We start from the raw sequence: 26,833 nt of genomic DNA, 5'->3' as shown, positions 1-26,833 counted from the left end.
GTTTTCCCGAATCAATTTCCATAGCCGTGTGGAAGCAGTGCATGGGAAGTGCAATTTATCATAACATAAAGACCCATCATGTAAAAAGCCTCTAATAAAAAAACCCAGAGGAGATTGAGAGGGGGCTTAGCATGATTTCCATATTGATTTATCTCGACATGCAGATAGTCATTGATTAAGCCCCTCGAACGTGGCGTACAGCGGCGTAGTGGCTTGTACACATTGTTTGTGTCATTATCAGCGCGAATTGTCGCAACTTTATCGTTTCGCCGGCACAATTCGCTCCCGACCGATGCCTCCCCGCAGGTGTTAAGAGTCGGGGGGGGGGGGGAGAGAATTAAAAAAGAAAAAAGAAAGTCCAGAGAAGAAGTAGAGAGAGAGGAGAGTGCTGAAATGGAAAGAAAGTGAGAGGGGCGGAGGGGGTGGATTTCCCTCTGATGTTGCAGGTAATATGGCCTCCACTGGATCAGCCTCTTCATCAGTGACACACAGTAAATTACAAGTGCTTCAAGCAGCTCAGTGAATTATAGTTCATCACTAGGAAAAGCCTCCCCCCCCCCCCCTCGCACTCCCTCACCACCGGGGCCCGGGCGTATCAGATCTGCCAGTTAGGATCCAATTAACACCCTGGCCAGAATCATCAGATTGCATGTGTAAGGGCTGGTATAACTCGTTTATTGCTCCCATGTATCTTCTGTCACAAGGTAAATTTGTTGCTGCTACATCAAAGGTCTGAGCTACTTTTTTTCCCCCTTCCTCTTCTTCTTCTTTCCTTATCCCTCCCTCCCTCCCGCTCACTTTCTCTTGATCCCCCCCCCCAAACTCAGCTACATCGCCTTGGGGTTGCATTTCAACTTCTTTTGCATCACAATGATGAACCTGCTCTGTCCTCGAAATTTAGCAATCTTGTCCTGTAGGTGTTGTAAATGCAGCGGGGGGGAAAAAAAGAGAGAGGGAGAAGTAGAGAGGGAGGGAGATGGGGGGGGATGAGGAAAAAAAATCTTGTTTTCTGGTTACAAAAGCAGTAACCAAGGGTGTTTGACTTAAAATGTGCTGACGTTTTTTTTTTCTTCTTCTTTTTTCGTTTTCTCTCTCTCAGAGTCAACAGAAGTTTTCCTCATGAATAACATAATATCCCCCCTCCCCCTCCTTCACTGTGATATATTTTTTTTAAACTCTATTTTCAGATCCAACCAGAGGGGATGCAGCGGAAAGATATATTCATAAATGTAAATGTGAGCTACCTTCCTTTAGCCACGCACGCCGGAGTCGGCTAAGCTATACTCAAGCCTAGCGACGCAGCCCTTTTCCCTGCATCTGTGTTCCGGATGAGAGCCAATAAGCAGATGAGAGCTGCTATCGAGATAATATTGGCTCAGTGGTGAGACGCGTGGGCCTGACCTTTAAAAAGTGCGACACTTCCTAGGATGGCCCAGTGCCCACGGCCGATGATGTGACTGGCCTGGGCTTGAGGAAGCTGGAGAATTTGCACGAAACATGACTAAGTCTCCTCCCAGCCATAAAACCTTAAATATCTTCATTCATGCACAAGAGTAGAGTGTTGCGCTGATGGGATTGAGGTTATTAATCTCGTAAAAAAAAAAAGCTTGATAGTGCGAAAGGGGCAGAGCGGCGGTGGCAACACTCACTCGAGGTAAGCTCTCGAGTTTTGTACGCAGAGAATCGGACATTAAATGTAGAGAGGGAGGGTCAGGGAGCAGCTTCAGACTGTCAGGCCCTCACGAGGCTGGGTCAGAGGGTCAATCCAGACGTTTTATATGTGGAACCTGACATATAGAGGTGGTCGTTGGGTCACGTTAGGAGGGGGAGACGTCGTAAGTTTGCCTCGTGTAAATCCTAACGTCTTCTGCAGTTCGTTTTCAGGGAAATTACCAGAAAATTGGGTCTGGACATTTCCTGGAGTTTACATATGATTTGTTTACAGCACATGGACTACTGTATTGGTTTTTATCACCGGAAGCTCTCGAATCTTGTCGTCTTTGGGATCTTCTCTATATGTGGCACCTCTTTTTCATCCAGAGATCTTCCAGTTTTGCATCCATCGCGAATTTTCCTTACATCGGCTCACTCGGACATTTTGCGGACGAGCGCAGGCAGAAAAAGTTTGGCAAAATGTCCGGAGCAACTGACTAAGGTTTCTACAGCCCCAGGATAATTTCAGGACTTCATTTTAAGTCTGAAAGCAGCTTCTGCTTGAGGTCCAGCTCTGTCCTGTTCCTTACCGATAATGATCAATAGTGCCGCTGACAAAAACAACTTGCACAAAGTCACTTCTGGCAATGCAAGAAGTTTAAGTGCTGGTGTTTGTGTGTAGACGAATTATGCATGTGTGTGTGTGTGTGTGTGTCTGTGCGAGCGAGCGAAACAACTGTCAGATTCGTAGGCCTCTGTAATCCTCTCCGCCTCTCCTTGTCCGCGTTTCTTTATTTGTATTCCAAATGTCAGTGTATAAATGCCTTTCAGAGGGGGGATATTGCCACAGAGAGGAGGAGAGCTGGGGGAGAATGGAACGGAGACGAGAGGGTGTTGTGTGCCCTGGGAGAGCCGTGTAAGCAGCATGGCGGAGGCAGGGGGATTTACAGGGAGAAATAGGTGTTTATTGAGTGCTCCCGTGGGCTTACTGTGTAATAATAGACCTGTCACATTACGCAAATGTGGAGAAGCTGCTTGTGCGTGTGTTTGTATGTGTGTTTGTGGGACTGTTTTTTTCCTTTTACTTGTGTGTGTGTGTGTACGCATGTGGATGCCACCGCCTGCCTGCGCATCATCAGCTCCTGAGAAGCGCCGATGAGCGAGCGGATAGAATTAGTCAAGCGAGAGCCTTTAGCTGCTAATACGTGTAATTAAAACTGCGAGCTGGGGCACTTAGATGCTTGTGTAGTAAATAATTTACATGCCATGATCTATGGATCATTTCCTGCTCTTAAATACCGAAGACTGGAGAACAAGAGGAGAAGGGGGAAAAAAAACGGAGTGGCAGAGGATTTATGAGCATCTCTGCCATAAGCAGGATGTCATGGTAATATTAATCCTTTTCCCCCCACTCTCTACGGCGCTAATCATACAAGGGGATCAATGCGCGTGATTCCTCCAGTGGAAAAATGGTAGCGTGATTGCCATTGACGCTTATCAAGCCACAAAGTTAATAAAATATTGCAGTACAGCATCCATTGTGGCCTCATAATCCAGGTAAATAATGCGGCTTTATTGGATAAACTCCCCACAGACGACAATAATAGGCGAAAAAAAATATAGTGCTGACACAAATGATGGAATAGAACAATAATAATAAGGGGTTTTAAATCAAGTGACAGTTTCCACTGCTTTATATTGATATTTGCACAATGAAATATTACAGCTAAAATGTCAGTGGAAAGGAGTGGATTGAGTCCCACTGCAGAAAGGATCCACCAGGCCCTGCTTGTGCTCAGTGGGTACTCGGTGGCGCCTCGGCCTGCGATGGCGACTTTTTTGGAACAGAAAGGTGAGGACGTTATAATGGGTGTTAATAAAGGCTGGATCAACAGATGGATTAGTCGGGTGCCGATCGGCGAGGCCGTCCCGGTTTTATACTGATTCATATCGCGAGCCAAGGATGGAGTAAGCAAGTGTAAATATTCAATATTTACCATGTGCTAGTGTTATTAGAGGCATGGGGCCTGGACGCCGGCTGACGGTTATCGTGCGCCCAAACGCCGCTCTCATTCAATATTGTTCCTCCTGCCATGTATGTATTGTACTCGGTGACTATGGAGGCATTTGTAGAACAGGATCTCATTTGTTTGAGTGTTTTCACTTTGGCATGACGGAGCCTCAAACAGAGGGAGCACAATAAGAAAACTTTTCTCTCCCCCCCAGCAGCTCAATTATTAATTTCCACTCAAATAAACAAACAACCCGCGATAATCCCGATGCCATCATGTGTGAATATAACGATAATATTAATGCTCTTGATGAGGTTGAATTATTTAAACGCAAGAAAAAGGAAAAAGCACGACTGAGGCTTTGCTAACCTTATCTCCTCCCTTGTACGTAATTAGGTACACAGGGGTGTGACTCCAATTGAAGGCGTCGCCATTGTTAAGACTGTGAAAATATCAACGGGTGAGGTTAACGCCAATTTCCCTGTCATTATTGAAACGCGCGGCGCTTCTAATGAGGTGAACCATTGCTCCCTGATATTACTTATTAGCCGAGTGGAGGGCACAAACTCCCACACTTCAATTTCAAATGGCTAAAAAAATGAATTGAATAATAAAAGAATACTAATAATAAAAAACACAGAGCAGATGTCAAGGGTGGAATAGATAGATGGAATAGATACAGATTTGTACAAATAAAATTAGATACAGATGCAACCCAACGATGCACAAAAAAAACGTAAAAAACCAACTAACTGTCTTGTTGACAGAACGAAGACTCGCTGGTGTGAAAAAAAAGTCTCGACACCGCGAAGAAACGTGTTGACGTGCGAGTGTGTAGTCAGCGTGTAACTCACATCTATGTGTGTGTGTGTGTGTGCATATGTGTACAAGTGTGACCTTTTCCAAGCCACTGACAACAGAAATAGACAGCTGGACGAATCAATAAGGCAAATTAGTGTTGAAGAGTGGAATTGACAGGCAGTTAAAATTAGCCGTCGTCGGGCTGACAAGTCTTTTCAAATAATATCTAACCTCTGGATATTACGTGTCAACACCACAATGGATCTAGTTAGAGAAGCGCATGGATCAAAAAGGTCCTCCATTTTGTCGTCCGACTCAATAACCTTTGGATATTCTCGAAGTTGTAATTATTGTCCAGTTTGGTGGACAATACACACTATGACACGTATTCTTGACAATAGGAAGACGGCTCATGGAGAAAACTTTGCACTCAGAGATCTGTTGTGTTTTTTCCTGCGTCTCTGACACTTAGCTTCCTGGGGACCGGCTCGTCCGGCTTTAGGATTCCAATGACAGGTCCACGGATTGCGTTGGCAAATCAAACACACTTGTGGAGCAGAGGAAATCTTCTTTTCGCGGGAGCATGTATTATGGATGGACTTAAGAGATTAGGCGGGGAGCTGCTTTACCTGCAGTGGACGCTGCTTGTCCTGGCTCTTTGGAGATTTCAGGCCACTGCCTGGCTGCTGCAAGAGTAATTGCCTCGCTGCTTGTAGGGCCTGGGAAGGAGAGAACACAAAACAGAAAGGACAGTGTGAAAAAACGAGGAGAAGAGGCACTGAAAAAATATATATATATGATTTCCTGAAACTGACAGAAGGGATAATGAAATTTATCTTTCTGGCAGATGCCCATGACACAAAGTAACAGCAGCCATGCTCCAAGAAAACTGTGGCATCATCGTCTCAAAAACATTCCCTTTTACATGTTCACACAGATACACAGACACCAGAGCTTTTGCTAACGTGCACTTTAGAAGGCGTTTTTGCTGAACTCGCCATTTGCGTGTGGACGAGAGGCTAAAACACTAAGGAGGAAGTTCGCTTTGCAAGATCTCCACATCAGTGTGGACAGGCCATGAAAAACCACGTCTAGAACACGTCCAGATGTTGTTAACACCACATTCTAGCAACAATTCGCCGAGCTGCGATCAAGAATAAATAGTTTGTTTAGAGCACCGCAGAAGAAGAGGGTGGAGGAGGTGCTGAGCTGTAGAAGAAAAAAAAAAAAGAAAAAAGAAGAGAGATCCACAGCGTCAGTGGAATTGACCTGTCTAGTGTGTGCTCAACTGAAATACCCACTTCTCTCTGCAAATTACTGCCACATTTGCATATTCATAATATCAATTTGAAGTAGAGGCAGCGCCATGTGAAGTGTCTCTGGGAGCTGTAATTAAAGTTGACAAAATCAACATCAGATTACATTTAGAGGGAATTAACTAGCAGCCCAGGTTTTAACACTGTGCATTAAGGGTGCTTGTGAGCAGGGGATGGGTGATAGATACGGAGAGATCGGTCGGTGGATAGATGGAGGAAGAGAGAGACCGTCCCCTTTCTGATGCAATTAGTTCATAGCTGTTTACACATAGAAGAATTAGTAAAAAGATGTGTTGCCATATGTCGGGTTGATCAGAATCGTAGCAGCTGAGGATGCGGTGTCATTCATATCTCTGGGGTTTGATGGGATTACAGATCTCCTCCCGCCCAGCTGCGTGTACCGACCGTGTGTGTGACGAGTCGAGCTGCAGCTTCACAGGTACGGCGCAGCTGGGCGAGCAGCTTCACTCCCCGTTCTTCAAGAGCGCGCGGATAAAAGACGTCTGCTCGAAAAGGAACATTGTGCACAGCTGCTACTACTGCTGCTGCACAGTCGTATATCGTGTATTCTTTAGGCCCACGAGCATCAAGTGGGAGAAGAGAGGGGGGGGAAACATGTATGCACACACACACATACACACACACACAACACAACAACTTCACAGGTGTTTCTTTTTTTTTGAGGAAAAAAGAAGAGGACGAGTAGGAGGAGAAGGAATGAGCGACGGAGAGTGACACTTCCTCAGGAATCAGGGGTGCTCGTTTTTTTTTTTCTTTTTCTGGTGCTTGCCAGTATCCATGACAACAGCTGCCTTGACGGGGCGTGCATATGGCGCGGCTCTTGCCAGCTGGTGGGAACAATGTTTGAACTAGTACATTGAGATCCTGAGCAAACAGGGGGAGAAGACGGGAGAGAAAGGGGAGGCGGTGAAAAAAAAAAAATGAGAGAGCACGAGAGGAGGGGAGAGAAAAAAAAAAAAAAAAGTTGCCACGTCTTAACCCCTCGGGAACGTAGCCACCCCCCTGATCAATTATGAAAAGACAGAGCTGGGGGGGGGGGGGGGGGGCGCACATGGAGAGGTGGTGAATCCGTCTGTCTGGCTGCTCAGGAGGAGCCAGACTTCTGAAACTCGAGTAAACAAACATTACACTGGCACTGGGTCCTAACTGCATTGATCTGTCTCCTTGGTAAGAGCCTAGTCGCCACCGCTTTTTATATGTGTGTGTGTGTAGTGTGACATCTGTAATCTGAGTCTTCAGCACACACACACACACACACACACACACACACACACACACACACACACACACAAAAGTAGCTTGTAGCACCTGCAGCAGCCAAGCACACACACACACACACACACACACACACACACACACACACACACACACACACACAACACACACACACACACACACACACACACACACACACACACACACACACACACAGGCGTGCACATGACGCGCTGGCCTTCTTCTTCGAGACGGGAAATCAAACACGGCGCCTGACTTTCGCTTCCTTGAACCGAACACAAAAGACAAAACAAATTCCTCGAACGCAGCCAATCACGTCAGTAATTAAAGCGCGGCCTAATTAATCTCGCCGTGATTGGTGAATCAAAGTAATTATAAGGCTTATTGAGTCCCGCACACTGTAGTTAGAGGGGAGGCTGCTTGATGAGAGCGAGCCCGAGGTAGCCGTCTGGAGGAAATGTTTATTCGTGTGTGAATCAATAATGACTCTCCGCGTTGTACCCAAAGTCAAAAGAGATGCCGGGTGTATTATGCACAGTCAGGAGTGTAAAGAAAGGGATGTTTGTAGCTGCGCTCACTGCTGGGTAAACATGGCAGGAGGTGCAGGTATGAGAGGTGATGCAAAACGGCAACTAGTCTTCCCAGACTGCAAAAGAAGAAGTGCTTCTCCAAACATAACAGACCTTATTAACAGCGGCCAAACTTTTCCCGAGCGGTTTGTCAAGCCTCACACTGTCTGCCAACCTCTCCTGCGAAAGTGGGGTTAGCCATTTTTCTGAGAGAAAACAGACAGAAAGTCCTGTCCCCCTCACTTTCGCCTGCTCTGAGTATTCAGCCATTACAGTAAAAAGCACCAATTTGTGCCGCCCACTTCCCACTCCACGTCGATGGCGAGCCGGAGCCCACCTCAAAGCGCGGAAAAGCACCGAATGCCAAGAAAAGTCATCAAAAGTTTTGCTGGAGAGCTGCTGCTGCGGCGGCGGCGGACAAAAACACAGGCCGAGTGCAGAAGCGTCGTCTATTTAACCTGGGTTGCTATGCACGGAAAAATGACATCCCCTGGTCTATTAATGCACACATTGTATAAACAGCCCGATGTGACACATTCTTCAGAATGAGAGAGTCGGCCAGACAGAGAGAAAGAGAGAGAGAGAGAGAGAGAGAGAGAGGAGAAGAGGAAAAAAGAGCCAGGCCCGCTATATAAATAACAAGGCACTCAGAGGCATATTTGATGTTGATATCCATCACCGAGGTTGAAAGGAGGAAGAAAATAAGACGGGGAAAATAACACACAGAGCGACCGAGACCGCGACACGGGGATCCTTATGAAAATAAGATTCAGCCCAAATGGATCTGTGTAATTGGTTTCAGATAGTGAGGTCAGGAGAAAGGCGATACGGGCGACTATTATGCGAAACGGACTAAGAAACAAGAATGTTTACACAGGCATTCCTCTGCTACATTAATAGGCATGCAGACATCACCGGAGAGAGGGGGAGAGAGCGAGAAGAGACTGACGGAGGAGAGGAGAGTGAAAAAAAGAAAACACCAGCCTTCCATTCATCCCTCTATTCTCCACTCTCCCATGTCCCAGTGTTTGGAGTCTATACAAAACAGGGTAATAAGGAACACATATCACAATGCACCTTTGTAAGGAGCATGCAAAGATCTTAAACAAGCATGAAATACATTAGCGGGGGCCCTGCAATACCGGGCCAAACCATTACAAATCTCCAGATTGCTTATTTTGTGTGCGCGGCGGAGGTGGGGGTGACGGCGAGGAAATAAGCCATCCGCTAAGAATGTCGCTCTTTCAAATCCACCTGGAGACTGCGCGATGTGCAGCCACGACATTGGAATTGGACACATCTGAGGGGAGTGTGACATTGTGTTTGGACAGTGCTGATCACTTCGTGGCGCGGGTCACATTGGGAGTTTTGTCGTTATTAGGGGGATATAGCGGATGTTGGGCGATGATGACACAGGTATGAAATAAGCCGCCCCGCAACAGGTACGTCTTTCGTGGCGGCCCGGCCTCCGCAGGATGATGCGAAGTAACTGCAAACATGGCCCATCGATTGTTGATCAATGAGAAATGAGTTGGATCGCGATGACGCTGTGTTTCTGTGGCGCGTAAAACATTGTGTGTGTGTGTGTGTGTGTCTGTCACAGGGAGTAAAAGGCTGCTGTTCAACACTAGGCTGTCGGCCAGAACGACTCTAGTCACGCTGACAGCTTTGACAACCCCCCCCCCCCCCCCACACACACACAAACATACACAGCACTGCACCAGGCTTATCTATCTTCGCTTCCAGAAAACACAAAAACAAAACAAAAGAGGCAAGAAAAAGGGAAAGTGTGACACTTTCACAAGCTTGGGGTGGGGGGGGGGGGGGGGTCCTGAATGCCACGAAAAACAAGGCACAAACAGTTTAAGCTGAACAAACAAACATGGCTGATTGGACTGAGGCTGCGGGGGGGGAGATATACGCTGACACTCCACACCAAAATATTTACACCTTATCTTCTTATATAAGTGGATTCGGGGCAGATGGATGGATGGCTACGGATTTGGAGGGGTTGACTGGAGAGGATAGACAAATGAGAAGATAGAGGGTGGGGGTGGGGGGGCAGGATAACATGTCCCATACAATGTGTGAATGCAAAAGTGGGGTTTGTGAGTTTGTGAAAACAAGTAAAGTGCGACCAGGGAATATATTGTAACAGACCCTAAAGAGTCTGCATGAAAGAATTGAAGGGATGAGAACAGATCACAGAAAACGTGCATGTCTATAACAGATAAATCCGGAGAAAAGTGTCCCACGTCATTGCTCGGGTTGTAAAAATGTGGCTTTAAGACGTGCAAGTCCCCCTAGTAAAATGTTGGGAAAATATCGGAGTGAGCCCATGTGAAATACAGCAGGAAAATGTTCAGGGTTGTTGACGTGTCCAACATGCAACGGACACGAAACTGGAAGAATGCAAAAATATCTGAGGACGACAGAGAGAAGCCAAAGATGTCAACAGATTCAAGAGCTGTTGGTGATAAGGACAGGTTGGAGTCATGTCCTGCCGCCTTCATGCTCTACGCAGGCACCACTGACTGTTCAGGACATTTTCCTGTTACTATGAATGGAGTTCATGTCTCAAAACAAGCGAAGCAAAGGGTAACACTGATTCCTGCAGTACAGGTGAGAGCAACAAACAACAAAGACGTGATGCATGGAAAATAAATGTATGCGATGATTCTAGAAGATCCCCAATGGGTTCTTCAAACACTCACTGGAAAATGAATGCCGGCACTATGACTGTTTTGAGATCAGGCCAATGCTTGATCCATTCAACTGAAGTGACGCAGACATGGGAGTAGAAAGACTCCCATCCTTTCATAAAGGTCAGAACTGGTGCCATAATAATGGCTGCAGATTCAGATCCCATATTGCCTCCACAAAGCCACCACAGAGCAGAATGCACATGTGGATCCAGTCACCTTTGCATGGTTGAGTACTTGAAAAAGGGGAATAAAAAATAATGACTCCTTGACTGCAGTTGCAGACGCAGAGGAGGAGGAGATGCAGGAATGCAAAAAAAAAAGAAAAACTGGATAATTTCTTTTTAAAGAAATGTGACAGATTCTTCTGAAAGTTGAAACTAATTTAACCATTAGTTGCACTACAAAAGATTGCACTTCAGAGCATATCTGTTTCCATGCTTGCCCATTTGGACCAGATGCAACCTTGATTGTATACACCTTTAAGGCCGTTTGTGTGCGACCGCAATAATTTACAACGAAAGCCAAATGTTTAAGTTGTCAATATTTAAAAATTTCATGTCTCCATCTGCTTCAGAGGCTGAGAAGTTAAAGTTCATGTAAACGTTGGCGATTCTGTCAGCTGCTCAGAAAACCCTCAGGTTTAAAGGTGGTCGTTTTCAAACAATACTGAGGTTTTAGAGTCTGTTTTTATTCCGCACCTTAGGTCACCTTAATGGGTTAACTGACAAGTGCTTAAGAAAATCAAAAATCATCCAAAAGGTAGTTGCCGTTGTGCTCCCTCCCTATTTGACCGAGGATCATCTGGCTCCAATAATCAATGGGACGGTGGCGAGCAGGAAACCAAAATCTGACAAAGTCCCAACAGAAACCTTCTCACATGGTGCTTTCATGCGAAACTGGCGAGAAACCAAAAGGGAAAGAAAGGAGGGAGGAAGAGAAGAATTTGGAAAGTATGTAGGAGTAATGAGCATTTGAATGTATGACTCAATAAATCAACAGTCTGCAGTGAACAAGGGAGGGGGGGGAGAAAGAAAAGGGAGGAGGAGGAGGAGGGGGAAGGTCCGTGGAGAATCTCCTTGGACCTCTGGAACGGAGGTAAAACTATCCAGGAGAACAATGGGCTCCTGTGTCCCACTCCGCTATCTCCGCGTCAGAGTTTTCAGCTACTTCAGCTTCCTCCGTCTGAATCCGAGCATGAGAATACACTTTGTCTTGTCTTCATTTGTTGTCTCGGCCTCTTGTATTCTTCCCTAAACCCTACATATTGAGCGCTTACTCTCTTCAACTCCTTGGAATTCAACTCAACTCTTTCTCTCTCACCTTTCTTCCTTCTCCCTCCCTCTCTCCACATGCTCAAATCACATTATTCATTTCTTACCCTCATCTTTCCTGACACACACACACACACACACAGACACACACTCATAGACGCACACAAACACGTCTCCCACTCCTTGTTTATTGATTCTCTAGATTAAAAATTCCTAGGGTGGAGGATTGTAACACACAAGCATCAAATTATTTTTGGGCTGTGCTTATTTGCCTTTCCCTTGCATCTATTTGGCCTGTGTCTGTAGACAATTATGCCGACCCAGCCCCAGACTCAGGTGCTAATAATGAAGGACAAATAGAATCATATGTGTAAACTTCCCCCACTGATGAAAATTTATATTAACTTTCTGCCACAGTAAACAGAGCTGCATAGCTACACCCTCCCGGGAGGATTGACAAGATGAATTTGCTCGCTGCTACCCCAGGAAGGAAAGAGAGAGATGAGCGGTGGGGAGTATAGGAGGGGCGCCTGGCTGTATTGTGTAACCTCTCACTTGTTTTTTTTTTACGAAACACAGGTCTGTTTTGCCCATCGCACATAAAGCGAGTGTGTTTATGTCTGTGAGGGAGAGTTGACGGGTGCATACATGTATATTTATATATATATATATATATATATGTGAGCTAATATGTATGTGTCTGCAGAGATGCCGGGAGGCCACATGCCAGCAATAACAGCGAGCGTGGCCTGCCGTCGCGAACATTCACTCACATCCCGACCTCCTGCTGCTGTTCTGTGCAAACACAATGATATATCTGTTTGAGCACGGGAGAATAAACGTGAGTAACGTGAAATGAAATTTAAAACAAGAGCGCTTTGTCTTCCTGAAACAAATATATATATATATATATATATACATACATTTTTATCAGGTCTGAAAGTTGGAGCATAAAATTGGCTAAACTCAAATCCAGATGTCTTCACTGCTTCTGTTCTTCAGACGTTCTTCTGTCCATTGTCTCGGAGCATCTCTTTCCATGCTTCATTACTTATGGAATCCAATTTACCCCGACAATGCACCTGCTTCCTTTGCTCTGTCTCCGCTGGTGGCTTTAGCAAGTCTACTATGACCTGTGCTGCATTGCTGCGTTTAGATAAGGTGACAGCAGGCCCATTCAGCGCCGCTTTTTTTTATCTACTGCTGCTCTTAGGGAAGTCCTTTAGAGCCCGGCGACGGAGAGAGCTCCACAATATACTATCACAAAGAGACAGAGAGGAGGGAAAATAGAGACGGAACAAGAAGAGTTCGTCCAAGGCGTGTGTGGGGGTGGGAGAAGAGAGAGGTGCGTGTGTGTTCGAGGCGGACAGTCCGTGTGTGTGTGTGTGTGTGTGTGTGTGTGTGTGTGTGTGTGTGTGTGTCTTAGAGAGGTCAAGTGTTCTCCGAGCAAAAGCAAAGCTGGCCTGAGCCACGAGTGTTGGACTGTGCAGCCCTGCAGCCATATATGAGAAAAAAAAGGAAAAACACAAACAGACACATTCTCTCAGCGTTACACACTTTCTCTCCCCTGAAGCGCTTGATTTCCTCTTCAGGTGATTATGATCCCTCTCCTTTTCACAGTTCCAGACGAGTGGAGGTCAAACAGCTGGATGAATACCCAATAGGAAATGTTGCGTTCAAGCCAGACGTGGTTCATTTGGAAAAGGAGGCTGAGTCCAGTGGAAAAAAAACTGGAATTGTGGGATTGGGAAAAGAAATCAATCGCTTTGACCTAGTTGCTTATAAGGAGAGCGATAATCACGTGAACTGTACGTAAAGATGGAAGGCGCTTCTCCGCTTCCTCCCACTGTCCAGAAGAGAAGCTAAAATATCCCGGATACGAACACTGACTTCATCTTTGCAAAATACTTATTTGACATGTATTTTGACTTTTTAGTTTCAAAATCCCATCTATTAACATAGAGGAGGCTTGATTTGTGACCTATACTGACGCCAGCCACCAAGGGGGCTATCAAGAGGTTTTGGCCTCAATTTACGGAGCCTATAGTAGTAACAGCTGTCTGTATGATATTATATGTATATAAATTATATATATATATATATATATATATATTCGGGGAACAGCTGTATTTTAGTGCAAACTGGGGCTTTTCTCGCCCTTCTTGTCAGTGGATCAGACAGAATGAAGTTGTTTTTCACAGCGCTCGTGTCTGTCTTTGTTGACAAGGCCTTATTAAGAGGCTCCCACTCCAAAAAACATGGCCAGAGGCGACTAGTAAACTGACTGTGGCACCAGAGAGCAAGCAGCTGCCGCGGAGCCGTCTTGTTTTGCGAGGAATGCCAATATCAATAGATGCAGTTGAAACGATCAATGTGCTGACACAAACGTGTGCATATGTGCTATGTACATAAAAAGACACATGCACAAACAAAGATGGACAAATAAAAAAGGTTGGGTAAGCCCTGGCTGGCCCATCTCAGCTGCTGCATGCTGGGTAGGTAACACACAGCATGCATACAGAACACAAAACAATGATTAGGAAGAAAACTGGAGAGCTGTGGTGCTTTTATGCTTGTATTATCTATTATGCAATCCTGAACTTAAAGAGACATTACTAAGAGGAGATGTGTGTGTGTGTGGACGCAAATGTCCGAATGAGTTTGACATGAAAGTCAACAGACTTCCCGTCTAGCTCCCTAAGACAGAGGCTGTGTAATGACCGAGCCGATGTGTGAATGGAGCAGGTCACTGCCAGGACAATTCACAGAGAGCGTGTAGATGATGCTTTCTATCTGCATGCCAGCACACATTACCCAGTTGCCACCTCTCCTCTAAACCAAACTTATTTCCAGTGGATGAGAACAGGTCTCAAACGGACAATGTACAGACCTGATTCTCTGCACACTGTCCAGAATTCAAATAAATATTGTCACCCAAGTGAAACTTAACCCCTATGTTTTGGCTGAAGGGCCTCTCCTTGGAATTCAAAAAATGTCCGTAGAATGCTAAGCTAAGTTATCAAGGTTGTCTAGCTATGCATGACGACACCAGTAGCAGCAAACACACCTAAGCTAGGACCGCTGGTGCAGTCTGCTGGTGCTGAGACAGCCGGGACTAAGGCAGCAGTGTCAGAGGACATGAGGGGAACGATGTGGTGGTTTAAGGGTTCAGTTTCAGCATAGATTTGAGAATCCCGCCCACCTTTGAATCTTGCGCCTGTGTTGACTCCAGCAACCCAAGCCTGTATGTCTGTTTAGTGCATGCGTATAAGACTCCGTCCTGGGAGCTCTGCTGTTGCAGGTCAATAGTAGGAGTGTCTGTCTGTCTCTTTCTGCAAAGCTGCAGAGGTTAAGTGCTCAGTGTTGCTCATGTGACTGGAAGTGAAGAGAGATAGCACCCTGATGTCCTCATCTCTTTGCCTTCAGCCTTAATGACAAACATTTACTGCTGTAAACAGCACATTTTCCAACTTTTACTTACTTCCTATATCAGGTAAGAGGAGGAAACTTGATTGATACTTGTTTCCTACTACTAGAGCAAGTCAGGACAGACATTTAGTGGTCATTACATCGTTTATAAAAGTTTATGTGACTCCTCGTTCTTGCAGTTAGCCCCCGGTCTCCTCAGTGAGGTTGCACTCCATTTAGAGTGATATATCTTTCAATGACTAGCACACTTCCCCCAAGATCAACTCAATAAATAGCCACTACCATCTGCCTGTGGAGGGGGCCATGGATCACGCTCACCTCCCTTCCCCTCTCTCTCTCCTTACTCTGATGTAACACTTCTCCTTCTCTCCGCTCCTCCTCCTCCTCCTTCTTTCTTCCTCCCTGCGTTGTACCTAGGTGGTTGTCTCGTGAATATTCCAATTACAGCGATGTGCGTTTGACCTTTAAGTGAGCTGGAGAAGATATAGTTATCCGGCTTCCACTCTGACACCTGGCATCTATCAATCAGCTGTTCCACACCAACACCACCACCACTAAAACGTGTGTTTGCATGTTTGTGTGTTGGCAAATGTGTGTGTGTATGAAATGCGAGGAAGAGGTAGAGAGGAGAGCTATCGCAGTGGAGAGAGTGTGATAAGAATGCAAAAATTCATGAGGTTTGTGTGGGAATGCATGAGCGTACACCACCTCACACACACGTAGAAGCAGGGAGAGAGATGTTTTAACATTTTTCTTTAATCTGGAACCAGCCTGACTGAACCATGCCTCCATAAACAAAGCCTTTCCCAGCAGCATCCTATATCACGCTTCTGAGAACAAGCGAGCCGAGTCATCCTTCTTTAGTTTCATTCTCATTCGCCGCCCTCTCCGAGGGGCTAATCTACATCTTTCATTGAATCAAGAATGGAAATTCACAAGAAATGCTTCTTTTTCAATTTCATGCTAAAGTAGCTCAAGTTAGTGGATGTAATTTCTCCTAACAAGAAAATGTATCACTCTGTTGCACACTTAGTTCGGCTATGTGAGAAAAGGGGCCTCCTATCCGCATTTTTTTTTTTCTTTCTTGGGCTTTGATAAATGTGCCAAAAGCATGATCACTCCCTTCAGAGCACTCCATACAAGGACAGAACAATTACAGATTGAAAAAAATAAAACCCTCCAGTTGAAAATTTGGATGAAAGATAAATGACACATCATTTAGGGCTGCGGTGGAGGCATTACAAAATTAAGGAGGTTATTTTACACGTATTGTCGAGACGGCAACTTGTGCGTTACGTCATTGTGCTCTTTCCATGCGCTTTGTGTTGGCTATCAGTGTCTGAGCAGAGGAAAAACAAGCAGTTCCAGTGATTTATAGAGGGATTCTCTCCTCAAACATTTAAAACTTCTGCCAACAAAGACGTATTTCCTCACTGCGACAGAATTTCTGGGGAGGAAAAGAAATCTAGAAAAACCAAATCCATTTGAAGTTTTTGAGCAAATTATGATTATCAGGTTCACGCTGAAATGGATGATGAAGTCCAAACAGGTGACAGAGGAGAACAGCATGACTGAAATAATACCACGCATGGTCAGGCCACCTGCCTAATGTATATTTATCTTGTAAACTTCTGATAAATGCATATGCAGAAACAATCAAATCTCCGGGTTTCCATTGGAAGATTCTGCGCCGCGGGCTCAAGCGTGAAACCAATATCAGCTTAGTGTCTAGTCGAGCTTGAAGTGCTGCGCCCGGCCCGCAGAGCATGTTCTACATATGCTCGCGGGCGTCTTTTTTTATCGGGGTGGAACAAGCAGATTTCCACTGCTGTCGCTGATCAATTCGAGCGAGTTAAGTTGCCGGGTGTGGGGTAAATAAGCAGCGGTTAGGTCCTGATGAGGAATGGCAGGCTGTCTGAGCAGTGGGGTGGGGGGCATATGGCAGGCCTTTCTCTATCTCTGACTCCCATCATTAACCTCACATGAGAGAACGTCTGCTTCTCTGTACCTGCCCAAAACTAATATTCAGCCCACCCGCCCAAAGGACTTGACTTTTAAGCAGATTTTGATTAAGAAATCTTTCTCACAAGCCAAACTCTTTGTTCTATTTGCATTAGACACTGATACCAGCATCAGAAGTGCCTCCGATACTGCAGAAAAGGCCGGGTTGGGCATCTGCAAGTATTTCAATCCATGTATAGATCCAATAACACTTCATTAAAGTAGTTTCACCAACATAAATTTTTCTTTTCCCCGGGAAATCACTTCTCCTTCGCAGCTCCAAAACATTAGTTGTGCTGTACTGCTACTGAGGCTGCATTTGTTTTTCAGAGGTTTTATCCTGAGTTAGGCCAAAAAACAATGATCGCAATCATCACTTCCATACAGGGCTGGTAGCATCCAGCTGTTAAAATACGTTATACAAGTTGTTATTTGTCGGATCGGTACTCTGTTTTGGCAGATACACAAAGTCCAAGTATAAGGAAGGGAAAAATGGTATCGGAACTTCACTAATTTGCACACATTTAAAAATATAGCACCTAATATTATGAAAGTTGTAAGTGATAAAGATGTCAGTCCACCTTGACAGCGAGTGGAGGACCTGACCTTGACTGATACACTGTAAAATCCCGCAGCTTCACTTCTAAAGCCCGCAGTGAAGAGAGCCAAAGCCGGCGCTAAGTGACATGTCAGTCAGTATCGTCTGTTTGGAGCCTCCAATTCCCCACGGCCGCAGCTTATTTACTGCATTTGTATGAAAAGCTGTGAAGAGGAGACGGGCTGAGAGCCCGACTGGCTCTCTTACATATGTATATGGTGTTTGGAGGCTACGCCGCAAAGAGCATCTCCCCTTGCAGCCTGATAGCGTTGCAACTACAAACAACTGGGGAGGAGGAAAGAGCCATTTATGCATTCATAAAAAATAAAAAAAAATGGGTCAGGGGATGAAGGTAATCGGAGCAAGCAGGGAGTGTTAACAAACGCGACATAGAAAATATGATACCTGGAATCTGTTTAGCAGAGATTCTGGGCCGCGCATTAGAGAACGAGAGCACCGGCGACATTAAAGATGCTGCTAGTCGTCTTCTTAACCAGATTTGAAGTCATTTTAATATTAGTTACAGGAGGGGCGGTGGGGTACACAACAAACCACCGGGCATGCGTTTCAGAGTCTGATTTGTTACTATTCATGGCTAAAGCGGAGAGGAACTGTAATACTAGACATGCTTGTTAAATTCACAACACTCCAAAGCTGCCTTCTAGCAAATCCTGTCTTTTGGTTGTCAGCTTAAGTCACCCTGGCATATGCATATGTAGGATTTTTAAGCTCTGTTAAATGGATAGCGGTGTCGTGGCCTATCAAATGACTATAAGCTACTTGGCTTTTTTTTTCGGGGGGTGGTGGTGATGGTGGTGGGGGGGGAGGGGACCATTTGCAGAAAAGGCAGGCAGCAAAGCGTTACCTTGTAGGCATCGGGAAAAACACACCCCGCCACACGTGTTTCCTCCATCCTCCTCAACTCCACATTAGGGCAAAACAGGAGCCATTTACATGTATGTATTCAGCCCGTGTGTGACAGTAACACTCCACCCAGCTATATTAATGACTGGTACTCTGTTTAAGCCAACAACAGGGGAGTGGCAACAAACAATGACAGAATGCCTGTTTTCGCTCGTGAGGCCGCCGAAGATGATACGCCATTCACCACAGAGGCAGTTCGCCAATAAATTATCGCGGAGGGTATTGAGCCGGAGCGATCGCTCAGGTCCTTTAGAGTCCGCGAGTCAGTGCGTGTTTGTATGTGTGTGTGTGGACTTATAGATCCAGTCCCATTTATTTTCCCAGAGCTGGAGCGGGGCAGTTAGGGAGGCGTAAAAGGAAATGAGTTGTGAAGTGGCCATTGATCCCAGCCGGCACTAGGGTTGACTAGAGGACTGCAGGACTATTGGTGACTGTATGTGCTATACTGAATGACTGCCTCCTATTTACACCGAGGTGGTTAACCCTGGCCCACTTCCTTTGTCACTGGGCTAATGTGCAACACAAAGAGGAAAAGAGGAAGGGTCAAAGAAAAGGCCTGATGTAGGCAGAATACCAACTGACTTGTATTTAACACATTTCCATTACGTCGACCCATTTACACCGGATGAAACATATGTGAGTATATACCTTTAAGACGGAATGCGATGCATGCGTGTACATACGGTTAAGGCCAGATGGGACATTTGACACGCGACTAATGAAATGCATCATGATTCAGCTCTTCTGAAAACTCTCAGGTTTCAGGTGGTAGTCAGGTTTATAAACAACTCTTAGGTTTTAAAGTGCGTTTCTGTTCGGCACCTTAGGTCTTGATGGGTTAATGTACATCAGCTTTCTGTATTCAATAAATTTGAGTGCCCTCCGCAGTTGATATCCCGCATACACACACACACACACACACACACACACACACAAGTACATACAAAAACAACGATCTGTTTTCTACCTGTGTCCCCCTCGGCCCCGCTCTGCCCTCGCCACAGCTCCCGACCACTTGAGCATAAAATACCCATAAGCATTTATTTCCAGCAGATTTCACTCAGTATCTCTCTCATCCTCTCTTCTCAATTCCTCCATCGCTCACCCCCCCCCTCCTCTCGTACTGTCCCCTTTCTCCTCGTCTCTCTTTCAAGCCTTTGCAGCTTGACATTTCGCCACGCTCTCGGGGGACTCCTGGCACGAAATGGAGTTACTGGGAGAGCGCCACTGTAAATTCCAGGAGGCCACATGTAATGTGTCTTAAACATAGATGGACAGCCCAGGTTTCAAGGAGCTGAAGAATGAGACGGAGGGAGAGGAAGAAAAAAAACGAGGGGAGACAGAGTGAGAGGAGGAGGAAGAAGAGGTTGGCGTCTAGATAGATAATAGAATAATACTGTGTTTTGTCTGGGGAAGAGGGAGCAAACAGTAGCCGTGCTGTCATTCACACCCTATATCTTTAGTGTCATCGCAGAGGGGGAAACTACAGGCCTATATGTCACAGGCCTGTATGTTCCATTCTGCAGGGACTGTCTGCCTAAAGTCAGGTTTGAAATAAAAAGAGGGGACGGCTTTCATTGTAAATAAGTCAGACACGAGGATTGTGGAGGAAGGGGGGGGGGAGAGATCTTTTCAATGAAAGGGGCAATAATTTTACAAAGACATACAGCACGTGCTGCTTCTCTTATGCGTCTCCAGCCTTTAACAGAAAAAAAAAAACCTTATCTCGGCACAGATGATGAGGAAGGTGAACAAAAGACCCCTTTATGAAATCGTTCATATTTCAGCAGAGGTCTTTCTCCTGTCCTGAGAGGTGATTGATGCGTCAGGCCGGGGCTGGTGTCTTATTTACACAGTTGAGTGGGGCAATCTCAGGCCTGGAAGATAAACCTAATGAGCTTCTTTGTGTAAGGGTGCAAATGAGAGACACCGTCCTCCCTCCCTCCCTCCCCTCCTCCATCCAAAGGGACAGTCTGGGTGATTAGGCCTTAAAATTATGCTCAAGGGCAAAGCCCAGATTTGCATCTTAGAGGTGTGTGTGTGTGTGTGTGTGTGTGTGTGTGTGTGTGTGTGTGTGTGTGTGTGTGTGTTTGACAAAGACGACACTGAGAGGAAGACGGAGAGGCAGGTGAAGGGCAGAGAGAAAAAGATGCTTGAGGCTTGTTTGTGGGAGGTGATGGTGTGTGTCAGTGTTTTAGAGAGTGTGAGTATTTACTGACGCTAAACAACAAACTTGAGTCGTTATAAGAGGGAGGTGAGCTCACATCCGTCAAATGAGAGTGCACACACACACACACGCACAGACACACACACACGCACACAAAATCATTTTGTCCTTTGTCTGTGGGGTAACTTTCTCCCTAATGACTTTCATTTTTGGGGGGAAATTTCATTTGCCCCTAAACCCTAAATATTACCCATCACTTGCTGTCAGATTCCTCATCCCTTCCATTTCCTCCAGCTAAACAGCCACGGAGCCAGGTTAATTGCTGTCACTCTCAAGTTGGACCACTGCCTAGCTCTCGTGTAGCGACAGGGGTAGCCGAGAAGAAAGATGGCACCCGGGCGCACTTATTGTAATTCCTGTCAAAATGCTGCAGTCATTTAAATGGGGTTGGGATGGTTTGCATTTTTGCTGCATCATGTGCCTCAGGAAAACACTAAAAATGCACATACGACAAGTTTACCATTACGTGCACTTCTGCTAAAGTTGCTTACAAATGTCGTAAGAGTAAATAAATATTTGTCCTCGCAAACAAGTAAAAAGGAATGCAACATGAAAAAATAAAAGGCATCCACTAAACTGTTTGTTGTTTGTGAAATGTCAGGCATGGACGAAATTAACCAAAAGGGTCTCGATCGCCAACTGGTGGCTGGCTGCAGTATATATCATTTAACCTGCCTCCTCCATGTTAATAGATAGGACAGGAACCAAGTTAAAAAGTCAAAATACATTGTTTCTCAAAGATGGCTTCCTCTCTTGATAGTTGGAGGAAGTGGATACGCCTCGTTTATCTTTATATACAGTCTATGAGTTGCAGTAACAGACGGTTGTCCCCACAGGCCACCCATGGGTCTTTGGTTAAATCTCCTGACCCGACCACAATATATAAGCCACGGCCTCCATCTTGCTCTGAATATCAATACACTTCCTACAGCAGCGAGCCCATTTAGAGGAGGCAGTAGTCCAGAGTATTGGCTCATCAATCCCACTGATAACCCTGGCAGGATTAAGTCTACAGACCACTGTAATCAACTAACAGGCTCATTATGGACATTATGGTATGGATCCAAAGATCAATGCATGGCCCCCATGTACAGCATATGGTATTAAAACATAGAACTGACTGGGGTCAATGATAAACTGATTGAGACTATAAGCTCAGCATATTTCTTTGCTCTTTTTTTAACAGGGGGCTTTTATAGTGATCGTTTTAGCATAGTAATTAGGGTTGTGTAACATTCATCATTTGCTCTGATACATATCTGTCGCTGGCAAATTGCAATCAGATACAGTGGGTATCTAATCTGTGATCTCAAATCAAATTAGGTCTATTTAGACAACCTTGGGAGCGGGGTGATGAAACCCTGACAGGAATTAGGGGCTGGAAATTCAATTGTGACATAATGGTTATGAGTTAGATGCAAGGATAAGGGAGTGAGTGACTTTCACAATGAAATCAGTGCAAAACAAGTCCATTATTTGTTTGGTTGAAGGAAAAGAATTAAAATATCAATATTTGAATATGGGAAAAAATTACTCCTGTGTACCTTGATGTGTCCTATAAAGCCTTTGGCCGAATCTAAGGCGACGAGACCTTAAGACGCTGCTTTTTCTAATTATAGCTGCAGGTGGTATTTTGGAGCAGCTAGGTAATGGCACAACCCACAGGGACAGTGGAGAATTCATCAGTGCTTATTATTAATCATCCCCCCAGCAGCGTGATGAGAGACTCGAGCGTCTATACCCACCGGACCACTCAATGTCATTCCAAATGCGGGTGGAAAATTAAACCCAACAGCCTTCCTTCAAAATGCACTCAAGAGTGGACGTGGACTGGATTTTTTTTCCCTCCTGCACACAGGTGCAAAAAAAAGCATTGGATGGACGTGTGCATATATGTACACACGATATCATGCAAGCTGTCATTCACAGACACGGACCTGCCAACACAACAATCAGCTTCCTCGGAAAAACATGCAAGCGACTGCGAAACTCGCACTGTGCTGACAAATGTATTCAAAAGAAGAAAAAACCTTTCCTTTCCTGGACGACGCAAAGAGATGCAGCGTTAGAGCGCACGCCACAGGAAGTGTGTGTGAAGTTAACAGCACAGGGCCCCTGTTTTAAAAAGCCTCCGGAGACCTGTTAGCTGGACTGCTCATTTCAATGTGTCTGTCTCAGGGTTCAGGCCGTCTCTTTTTTTTTTACGAGGTGCACGCTATCATACCAACCCCACACCCCTCATCCTCCCAATCCACTCACCCCCCACCACAACCACGGGTTCTTCTCTTAGCCATATGTCCATCTTGGAGACTTGACTAAGACACTTGCGGTTTGTGGTCTATTTTTTTTAATCTTTCATTGTTTTGAGATGACTAACAGAGTTTTAATAGTAATTTCATCTGATATTAGATCAATAAATCTACTACTTAAATCTTATTTTCTTTCTCAGTTAAAGGTATTTACTTATTTTTTTTAATCTTTTCGTTTTTCTTAAGTTCTGCAGTGCTGCCTCTGAGGTTTCAATGGTACAACACTTAAACAGTATCTTTCTGTCTTGCTCTTAATCTCTTTCTATCTGCAGAAGACTGCAGCCCTTGAAACCTTACACCTTCAAACGTAAAAGAGTGATGGCAGAGAGAGGGAGGGAATCGACCCCAATCGCCTGTGTGTGTGTGTGTCTAAGTGTGTGCGTAGAGTGGTAGAGTGGTGATAAATGGGGGGTTGAGGCCACAGTGCTGTGATGCCTATATAGCCACCAGCAGGACATACTGGTGTGGATTAAGGGTGGATGCTGGGAGGCAATCGGGGTAAAGGGGGGGGGTGGAGGAGGTGGTGGTGGTGGTGGTGGTGGTGGGGGCGAGCCTGCAGAACATTCATACACACACACACACACAGAGCAACATATCGGCATCTATTGTATTGCCCTGACCGAGCTGACCCCTGCAAGGCTTCAGCTGCGGCCACAAATACACACACGCATAAACACACACACACACACAAATTTGCGCTTGCATGGAAATATCCCATCCATCCGAAGAGGACGACACGCATCGTTATAAAACTTGCAGCGTTGTCCCCCCCCCCCCCCCCACCCGTCCACCCCGAAGCACGGCCCTCTGACCTCGTCTCCCACTGCTCTTTTGGCGAACTGTCAAAGCCATCATTCACAGTGAAAAGACACGAGAGACACTTGACTCCTTTACTCTGCATGGCGACTGACTTTCACAACTCCTATCCCCCGGCGACCACCCCACACACACACACCCACCAGATACCCACTGCAGAGTCAGTACAATAAAACATGAAAAATATTTAAGAGATTAAAGAGATTTAGGGGAAAAGTCCCTGAAATCAATACGATAAATAGAAAACAGGCAGGGAGCGATATTATCAAGTCGCTCAGAGAAGAAATAATCTTAAATTGAGGTGAAATAAAAATGAATTTCGAGAAGTGAAATGGAGAGCTTGCATGCAAATGGTCAGAGGTTTCTCTGTAGCTGCTGGGTCTGTGGTCGGAGCTTCAGAATCTGTGTGTGAGCCGAATTAGGAGGCCCTCTGGTGGATACAGCACTGCCATGACACAAACTCACACATGCACACACACTATCCAAATTCATCCGTACTATGCTCCAACCCACACACACTTCTGCACACACACACACACACACACACACTCTCTCTCAGACACACGCTTTAACTCTCTCACACGGCCTTGCACGGCTTCAACAAAAGCTCTTTAATACAAAATGATGAACCAAAGCAACTAAACAAAAAACACAACAAAATCTTCTAACTGTCACCGCAAAACATTTTCAACACACTGCAGGCAACAGCTCCAGGCGAGCCGTGCTGTCAGCTCCCGACACACTAATGAGAATATTTACCACCACAACACAAACAGCCTAATACAAAAAAAACAACAATTCTTTTTCCTCCTCTGCTAAACAACACAAACAAATAACGTAAAAAATGAAAAAAAGATACAGCACAATATCTTATCCTGCCTATGTAGAAAAAAAACCCAGCGCTGTCTGAGAAGAGAGCAGAGCAGAGTGGGAGAGCGAGCAATGGGGGGAAACAGTGAGAGGGAGAGGGAGAGAGAGAGCGAGGGAGAGCGGCATGAACGAGACGGGGGAGAAACACAACTTACCTGCTGTTGTTGCAGATGCAGCAGCTCGACTGTGCTTACTTCGCTGCTCGTGTCACCAGCGCTTGATCTCCCATCTCTACTGCCAGCCTCTAATTGGCTGCTGCTTAGGGTGCTCATTCCATTTTGACTCATTGAACTGTTGCTTATTGTCTCTGTGGCCGACTCCTGCATCATCATGATTTAAAACCTAGAAGTGATTAAGAGGCACCGGTTAGGGCTCTCCTACAATTTTCCCCCCTTCTTCCCTCCTATTTTTTTTTTTTTTTAACGCTTCCATTATCAAGCCCTCGGCCCCCCTCTGCAAATTAAAGCATTTAAAGACGAGGGAGGGGGGAAAGGGAGAAAGAGAGGGGGGGGGATGCAGGAGGAGCAATTATGCATTCATTGTGTAAATGAAGCAATACAAAGAGATGCACATCCTGGTGCTATTAGAAATGGGAGGGGTTCCTAAATATAGCAAATGTTTTTAATCCACAAAAATTGGAAACATCAAAGCACTTGGCTTTCATGTTTCTTGAAACTTTTCTAATTACTATTCTTTTAAATAGAAAATACATTTGTGAGAAGTAAAAACAATGAGAGCTTGAACAAATATGTGATTCATAAATGCTTTTTCAATATCTCCATAACACTTTGAGACAGCCAGGCACCACCACACACACACACACAAACACACACACACACAGACACACACCGGAGAAAGAGAAGCACGGCCAGCACTCTTAAAATAACTGACGTGTTGAAGCTGCCCGATTTTTAGTGTCGCAACTGAATGAAGTTGCCTAATGACGCAAAGCTAATCATGCAAAATTAAAATTTGGGGATGGGGCTGGAGGAGGAGGAAAGAGGAGGAGGAGGAGGTGCCACATCACATGGTGCAGGGCTGGTGATGAACGCTGTGATGGTTTTGTCGTCTTTGCTGTGGCTAAATAAAATCTGCCTCGCAGGCTCCCATCGATGCTCATGTCTCATTTATTGTTTTTTTTTCCTTTAATCAAACCTCATATATTCAGTTTTTATTTGTGATATTTCACAGATAAAAAAATATTGCTGCTCTCAACAGGACACAATTAAACCAGATGTTGTGCAGTAATCAAACTTAGTGCTGGGCAATGTAGAATCTGAGACTATTTCTTTAAAACCCCAGTAAATAAATATGAGATATTAAATTAATTCTGTCGTATTTATTAGATATGGAAATTGGTGAGAGATGGAGAGAAAAGGAGGAGAGAAAAGGGGGGGGGAAATCTATCACAAATATCACTAATGATTGTGCTAAAAAACAGCATAAATTATGCATATTACCTCCTCTCTCTCTCTCCAGTAATAAATGTTTCATCATTTCCCCTGGATTTAATGCTCTGTACCTTTACTGGGGCAGAGACGACCCCAACCCAACATCAGTCGACACACACGATAAATAAATAAGTGACAAACAGCAACTGAAGATGGAACTATTGATTTTGCCCTGTCTCTATGAGAAAAATAATTATTAGTATTTAAAATTAAAAAGATTACGACATTAATATTTAAAATGATACAAAATATATAGTTAATATTATGGAGGAAGTTTGCTTTCGTGCTATTATTCCAATTCCTACTTGAACAGCAGTTTTTCCACTTTTACATTAACATTTTACATAATAAATTACATGTGCAGGAGCAATAAAACAATCCACACACGTGCAACAAAAGAGGGATGATGATTACGACTGTGTGTGTTTTTGTGGGCATGTGTGCACATGTGTGTTCTTTGGCCAGTTTTAATAGAAGTGTGTCCATGTCCTTCCGTGTGTGTGTGTGTGTGTGTGTGTGTGTGTGTGTGTGTGTGTGTGTGTGTGTGTGTGTGTTTGACAAGGGGCAGATACAGGACAGGCCTTAAAGGATGTCTACAGCCAGGATAAACAGGATCCAGCCGGG

At 45.1% G+C, this 26,833-nt stretch overlaps 1 protein-coding gene across 10 annotated transcripts in view; it reads right to left on the bottom strand.

Annotated features, from left to right (window-relative positions):
* The window catches only part of foxp2 (forkhead box P2), a 108,538-nt gene that overhangs the window by 41,400 nt on the left and 40,305 nt on the right, over positions 1-26,833 (bottom strand). For 8 of the 10 annotated variants that reach the window (XM_034578341.1, XM_034578345.1, XM_034578342.1 and 5 more), the window contains exons 4-5: positions 24,914-25,100; positions 5,096-5,185 (exon numbers count right to left, since the gene is read on the bottom strand). In XM_034578341.1, the coding sequence (XP_034434232.1) occupies positions 5,096-5,185; positions 24,914-25,090 (267 nt within the window). In that variant the 5' untranslated portion in view covers positions 25,091-25,100. The remainder of the gene's footprint in view (positions 1-5,095; positions 5,186-24,913; positions 25,101-26,833) is intronic. The other 2 variants (XM_034578348.1, XM_034578349.1) reach the window with 1 other exon arrangement.

This window comes from Hippoglossus hippoglossus, chromosome 23 (genome assembly GCF_009819705.1).
Source record: "Hippoglossus hippoglossus isolate fHipHip1 chromosome 23, fHipHip1.pri, whole genome shotgun sequence".
NCBI lineage: Eukaryota > Metazoa > Chordata > Actinopteri > Pleuronectiformes > Pleuronectidae > Hippoglossus > Hippoglossus hippoglossus.
The sequence above is the reverse complement of the archived record's forward strand: the minus strand, read 5'-3'. Positions and strand labels throughout refer to the sequence as shown.